Genomic DNA, 7,500 nt, shown 5'->3' on the forward strand with positions numbered 1-7,500 from the left:
AGTTACTGTGGACTCAAACCCACCTTCTAGAAGACAGACAGTCATGGGAGGGAGAGGGGGAGGGAGGGAGGGAGAGGGAGGGGGGAGGGAGGGGGAGGGATCAGGCTCTGTGGCTGTAGTTACTGTGGACTCAAACCCACCTTCTAGAAGACAGACAGTCATGGGAGGGAGAGGGGGAGGGAGGGAGGGAGAGGGAGGGAGGGGGAGGGATCAGGCTCTGTGGCTGTAGTTACTGGGAGAGGGGGGAGGAGAGGGAGGGAGAGGGGGAGGGAGGGAGGGAGAGGGAGGGGGGAGGGAGGGGGAGGGATCAGGCTCTGTGGCTGTAGTTACTGTGGACTCAAACCCACCTTCTAGAAGACAGACAGTCATGGGAGGGAGAGGGGGAGGGAGGGAGGGAGAGGGAGGGAGGGGGAGGGATCAGGCTCTGTGGCTGTAGTTACTGGGAGAGGGGGGAGGAGAGGGAGGGAGAGGGGGAGGGAGGGAGGGAGAGGGAGGGGGGAGGGAGGGGGAGGGATCAGGCTCTGTGGCTGTAGTTACTGGGAGAGGGGGGGGAGAGGGAGGGAGGGAGGGAGGGAGGGGGAGGGATCAGGCTCTGTGGCTGTAGTTACTGTGGACTCAAACCCACCTTCTAGAAGACAGACAGTCATGGGAGGGAGAGGGGGAGGGAGGGAGGGAGAGGGAGGGAGGGAGAGGGATCAGGCTCTGTGGCTGTAGTTACTGTGGACTCAAACCCACCTTCTAGAAGACAGACAGTCATGGGAGGGAGAGGGGGAGGGAGGGAGGGAGAGGGAGGGAGGGGGAGGGATCAGGCTCTGTGGCTGTAGTTACTGTGGACTCAAACCCACCTTCTAGAAGACAGACAGTCATGGGAGGGAGAGGGGGAGGGAGGGAGGGAGAGGGAGAGGGAGGGAGGGGGAGGGATCAGGCTCTGTGGCTGTAGTTACTGTGGACTCAAACCCACCTTCTAGAAGACAGACAGTCATGGGAGGGAGAGGGGGAGGGAGGGAGGGAGAGGGAGGGGGGAGGGAGGGGGAGGGATCAGGCTCTGTGGCTGTAGTTACTGTGGACTCAAACCCACCTTCTAGAAGACAGACAGTCATGGGAGGGAGAGGGGGAGGGAGGGAGGGAGAGGGAGGGAGGGAGGGGGAGGGATCAGGCTCTGTGGCTGTAGTTACTGTGGACTCAAACCCACCTTCTAGAAGACAGACAGTCATGGGAGGGAGAGGGGGAGGGAGGGAGGGAGAGGGAGGGAGGGGGAGGGATCAGGCTCTGTGGCTGTAGTTACTGTGGACTCAAACCCACCTTCTAGAAGACAGACAGTCATGGGAGGGAGAGGGGGAGGGAGGGAGGGAGAGGGAGGGGGGAGGGAGGGGGAGGGATCAGGCTCTGTGGCTGTAGTTACTGTGGACTCAAACCCACCTTCTAGAAGACAGACAGTCATGGGAGGGAGAGGGGGAGGGAGGGAGGGAGAGGGAGGGAGGGGGAGGGATCAGGCTCTGTGGCTGTAGTTACTGGGAGAGGGGGGAGGAGAGGGAGGGAGAGGGGGAGGGAGGGAGGGAGAGGGAGGGGGGAGGGAGGGGGAGGGATCAGGCTCTGTGGCTGTAGTTACTGTGGACTCAAACCCACCTTCTAGAAGACAGACAGTCATGGGAGGGAGAGGGGGAGGGAGGGAGGGAGAGGGAGGGAGGGGGAGGGATCAGGCTCTGTGGCTGTAGTTACTGGGAGAGGGGGGAGGAGAGGGAGGGAGAGGGGGAGGGAGGGAGGGAGAGGGAGGGGGGAGGGAGGGGGAGGGATCAGGCTCTGTGGCTGTAGTTACTGTGGACTCAAACCCACCTTCTAGAAGACAGCCAGTCATGTCACACCTGGCTCAGAACAGGGGAGGGGGAGGGAGGGAGAGGGGGAGGGAGGGGGATGGAGGGAGGGAGGGAGAGGAAGAGGGAGGGGGAGGGAGGAAAAGGGGTAGGGAGATGGGGGAGAGGGAGGGGGGAGATGGGGAGGGAGGGAGAGGGAGGGGGAGATGGGGAGGGAGGGAGAGGGAGGGGGGAGATGGGGGGGGAGGGAGAGGGAGGGGGAGGGAGGAAAATGGGGATGAGGGGGATGGGGATGAGGGGGGTGGGGATGGGGGAGGGAGGGGGAGAGGGGGATGGAAGGAGGAAGAGGGGGAGGAGGAGGAAGAGGGGGAGGAGGAGGGAGGAAGAGTGAGAAAGGGAAGAGGTGAGTGCACTGTGGTGGGTTAACTTGGTACTACATCAGTTTATGTCAGGTGGAGAATAATAATAATAATCATCATGATATTCATAATAATGAAACATTTCAAGGGGAGGTTTGAGGTAGTCCTGTAGTTGGTGAGGAAGAGGAGGTTTGAGGTTGTCCTGTAGTTGGGGAGGAAGGAGAGGTTTGAGGTAGTCCTGTAGTTGGGGAGGTTTGAGGTTGTCCTGTAGTTGGGGAGGAAGGAGAGGTTTGAGGTAGTCCTGTAGTTGGTGAGGAAGGGGAGGTTTGAGGTAGTCCTGTAGTTGGGGAGGTTTGAGGTTGTCCTGTAGTTGGAGAGGAAGGAGAGGTTTGAGGTAGTCCTGTAGTTGGGGAGGAAGGAGAGGTTTGAGGTAGTCCTGTAGTTGGGGAGGTTTGAGGTTGTCCTGTAGTTGGGGAGGAAGGAGAGGTTTGAGGTAGTCCTGTAGTTGGTGAGGAAGGGGAGGTTTGAGGTAGTCCTGTAGTTGGTGAGGAAGGGGAGGTTTGAGGTAGTCCTGTAGTTGGTGAGGAAGAGGAGGTTTGAGGTAGTCCTGTAGTTGGTGAGGAAGAGGAGGTTTGAGGTAGTCCTGTAGTTGGTGAGGAAGGGGATGTTTGAGGTTGTCCTGTAGTTGGGGAGGTTTGAGGTTGTCCTGTAGTTGGGGAGGAAGGAGAGGTTTGAGGTAGTCCTGTAGTTGGGGAGGTTTGAGGTAGTCATGTAGTTGGTGAGGAAGGGGAGGTTTGAGGTAGTCCTGTAGTTGGTGAGGAAGGGGAGGTTTGAGGTAGTCCTGTAGTTGGTGAGGAAGAGGAGGTTTGAGGTAGTCCTGTAGTTGGTGAGGAAGGGGAGGTTTGAGGTAGTCCTGTAGTTGGTGAGGAAGGGGAGGTTTGAGGTAGTCCTGTTGTTGGTGAGGAAGATGAGGTTTGAGGTAGTCCTGTAGTTGGTGAGGAAGGGGAGGTTTGAGGTAGTCCTGTAGTTGGTGAGGAAGAGGAGGTTTGAGGTAGTCCTGTAGTTGGTGAGGAAGGGGATGTTTGAGGTTGTCCTGTAGTTGGGGAGGTTTGAGGTTGTCCTGTAGTTGGGGAGGAAGGAGAGGTTTGAGGTAGTCCTGTAGTTGGGGAGGTTTGAGGTAGTCATGTAGTTGGTGAGGAAGGGGAGGTTTGAGGTAGTCCTGTAGTTGGTGAGGAAGGGGAGGTTTGAGGTAGTCCTGTAGTTGGTGAGGAAGAGGAGGTTTGAGGTAGTCCTGTAGTTGGTGAGGAAGGGGAGGTTTGAGGTAGTCCTGTAGTTGGTGAGGAAGGGGAGGTTTGAGGTAGTCCTGTTGTTGGTGAGGAAGATGAGGTTTGAGGTAGTCCTGTAGTTGGTGAGGAAGGGGAGGTTTGAGGTAGTCCTGTAGTTGGTGAGGAAGAGGAGGTTTGAGGTAGTCCTGTAGTTGGTGAGGAAGGGGAGGTTTGAGGTTGTCCTGTAGTTGGTGAGGAAGAGGAGGTTTGAGGTAGTCCTGTAGTTGGTGAGGAAGAGGAGGTTTGAGGTAGTCCTGTAGTTGGTGAGGAAGAGGAGGTTTGAGGTAGTCCTGTAGTTGGTGAGGAAGGGGATGTTTGAGGTTGTCCTGTAGTTGGGGAGGTTTGAGGTTGTCCTGTAGTTGGGGAGGAAGGGGAGGTTTGAGGTAGTCCTGTAGTTGGTGAGGAAGGGGAGGTTTGAGGTAGTCCTGTAGTTGGTGAGGAAGGGGAGGTTTGAGGTAGTCCTGTAGTTGGTGAGGAAGGGGAGGTTTGAGGTAGTTCTGTAGTTGGTGAGGATCTCAGGGGCCCTGTTTTTTCAGTTTTGGAGTTATAGCCGCGTTTTTCAATGGCAGATGTGAGGGATACATTTACAATATTGACCACCAGGGGGCAGAGAACAGGGAGGCATGCTTTAACTAAGGCAGTGGGCATGGAGTCATGGGAGCACGTTGTGGTTTGGGATTTAGAAAATGCTTCAGTAATGGTGGTCTCATTAACAAGGGAGAAGACATTAAGTCTGTTCACAGATGGTGGGGCGTATCTCTGGTCTCTCTCTCCCTCCCTCCCTTCCACCCTCCCCTCCTCTTTCTCTCTCTCTCTCTCCAGGCGTTCCATCAGCCCCCAGGAACCTGATCTCTCTCATTAACGAGACGGCTCTGTTCCTCACCTGGTCTCTCTCTCTCTCTCCAGGCGCTCCATCGGCCCCCAGGAACCTGATCTCTCATTACCTAGACGTCTCTGATCCTCACCTGGTCTCTCTCTCTCTTTTCTCCCTTCCACCCTCCCCTCCTCTCTCTCTCTCCAGGCGCTCCATCAGCCCCCAGGAACCTGATCTCTCTCATTAACGAGACGTCTCTGTTCCTCACCTGGTCTCCGCCTAGCGACAGCGGTGGCAGGAAGGACCTCACTTATAACATCATGTGCCAGCGCTGTGGCAGTGGCGCCTTCGGTGGCGAGGAGGACTGTGAGCCGTGTGAGGCCGACCTGCGCTTCGTACCACGCCCCCTGGGCCTCACCGGGACCTCGGTGGCTATTCTGGACTTTGCCACCCACGCCAACTACACCTTCCACGTAGAGACGGTCAATGGAGTGTCTGGACTGGGAGGAAACACCAGACCCCTGGCTAACATCACTGTTACTACTGACCAGTCTGGTGAGTACTGACCAGACCCCTGGCTAACATCACTGTTACTACTGACCAGTCTGGTGAGTACTGACCAGACCCCTGGCTAACATCACTGTTACTACTGACCAGTCTGGTGAGTACTGACCAGACCCCTGGTTAACATCACTGTTAATACTGACCAGACCCCTGGTTAACATCACTGTTACTACTGACCAGACTGGTGAGTACTGACCAGACCTCTGGTTAACATCACTGTTACTACTGACCAGACTGGTGAGTACTGACCAGACCCCTGGTTAACATCACTGTTACTACTGACCAGACTGGTGAGTACTGACCAGACCTCTGGTTAACATCTCTGTTACTACTGACCAGACTGGTGAGTACTGACCAGACCCCTGGCTAACATCACTGTTACTACTGACCAGACCCCTGGTTAACATCTCTGTTACTACTGACCAGACTGGTGATTACTGACCAGACCCCTGGTTAACATCACTGTTACTACTGACCAGACTGGTGATTACTGACCAGACCCCTGGTTAACATCACTGTTACTACTGACCAGACCCCTGGCTAACATCTCTGTTACTACTGACCAGACCCCTGGTTAACATCTCTGTTACTACTGACCAGACTGGTGAGTACTGACCAGACCCCTGGTTAACATCACTGTTACTACTGACCAGACTGGTGAGTACTGACCAGACCCCTGGTTAACATCACTGTTACTACTGACCCGACTGGTGAGTACTGACCAGACCCCTGGTTAACATCACTGTTACTACTGACCCGACTGGTGATTACTGACCAGACCCCTGGTTAACATCACTGTTACTACTGACCAGACCCCTGGCTAACATCTCTGTTACTACTGACCAGACCCCTGGCTAACATCACTGTTACTACTGACCAGACCCCTGGCTAACATCACTGTTACTACTGACCAGACTGAGTACTGACCAGACCCCTGGTTAACATCACTGTTACTACTGACCAGACCCCTGGTTAACATCACTGTCACTACTGACCAGACCCCTGGTTAACATCTCTGTTACTACTGACCAGACTGGTGAGTACTGACCAGACCCCTGGTTAACATCACTGTTACTACTGACCAGACTGGTGAGTACTGACCAGACCCCTGGTTAACATCACTGTTACTACTGACCAGACTGGTGAGTACTGACCAGACCTCTGGTTAACATCACTGTTACTACTGACCAGACCCCTGGTTAACATCACTGTTACTACTGACCAGACTGGTGAGTACTGACCAGACCCCTGGTTAACATCACTGTTACTACTGACCAGACTGGTGAGTACTGACCAGACCCCTGGCTAACATCACTGTTACTACTGACCAGACCCCTGGTTAACATCACTGTTACTACTGACCAGACTGGTGAGTACTGACCAGACCCCTGGCTAACATCACTGTTACTACTGACCAGACCCCTGGTTAACATCACTGTTACTACTGACCAGACTGGTGAGTACTGACCAGACCCCTGGTTAACATCACTGTTACTACTGACCAGACTGGTGAGTACTGACCAGACCCCTGGTTAACATCACTGTTACTACTGACCAGGCTCCTGGTTAACATCTCTGTTAATACTGACCAGACCCCTGGTTAACATCTCTGTTACTACTGACCAGACTGGTGAGTACTGACCAGACCCCTGGTTAACATCACTGTTACTACTGACCAGACTGGTGAGTACTGACCAGACCCCTGGTTAACATCACTGTTACTACTGACCAGACTGGTGAGTACTGACCAGACCCCTGGTTAACATCACTGTTACTACTGACCAGACCCCTGGCTAACATCTCTGTTACTACTGACCAGACCCCTGATTAACATCACTGTTACTACTGACCAGGCTCCTGGTTAACATCTCTGTTACTACTGACCAGACCCCTGGTTAACATCACTGTTACTACTGACCAGACCCCTGGTTAACATCACTGTTACTACTGACCAGACCCCTGATTAACATCACTGTTACTACTGACCAGACCCCTGGTTAACATCACTGTTACTACTGACCAGACTGGTGAGTACTGACCAGACCCCTGGTTAACATCACTGTTACTACTGACCAGACCCCTGGCTAACATCACTGTTACTACTGACCAGACCCCTGGTTAACATCACTGTTACTACTGACCAGACTGGTGAGTACTGACCAGACCCCTGGTTAACATCACTGTTACTACTGACCAGACTGGTGAGTACTGACCAGACCCCTGGTTAACATCACTGTTACTACTGACCAGACCCCTGGTTAACATCACTGTTACTACTGACCAGACCCCTGGTTAACATCACTGTTACTACTGACCAGACTGGTGAGTACTGACCAGACCCCTGGTTAACATCACTGTTACTACTGACCAGACTGGTGAGTACTGCCTAGACCCCTGGTTAACATCACTGTTACTACTGACCAGACTGGTGAGTACTGACCAGACCCCTGGTTAACATCACTGTTACTACTGACCAGACTGGTGAGTACTGACCAGACCCCTGGCTAACATCACTGTTACTACTGACCAGACCCCTGGTTAACATCACTGTTACTACTGACCAGACCCCTGGCTAACATCTCTGTTACTACTGACCAGACCCCTGATTAACATCACTGTTACTACTG

The 7,500-nt window shown here is 54.0% G+C and overlaps 1 protein-coding gene across 1 annotated transcript in view; it reads left to right on the forward strand.

Annotated features, from left to right (window-relative positions):
• Positions 1-7,500, forward strand: part of LOC139533007 (ephrin type-A receptor 6-like) — a 48,795-nt gene that overhangs the window by 5,708 nt on the left and 35,587 nt on the right. The window contains exon 3 of the mRNA XM_071331155.1: positions 4,517-4,864. Coding sequence (XP_071187256.1) covers positions 4,517-4,864 — 348 coding nt within the window. The remainder of the gene's footprint in view (positions 1-4,516; positions 4,865-7,500) is intronic.

This window comes from Salvelinus alpinus, chromosome 10 (assembly GCF_045679555.1).
Source record: "Salvelinus alpinus chromosome 10, SLU_Salpinus.1, whole genome shotgun sequence".
NCBI lineage: Eukaryota > Metazoa > Chordata > Actinopteri > Salmoniformes > Salmonidae > Salvelinus > Salvelinus alpinus.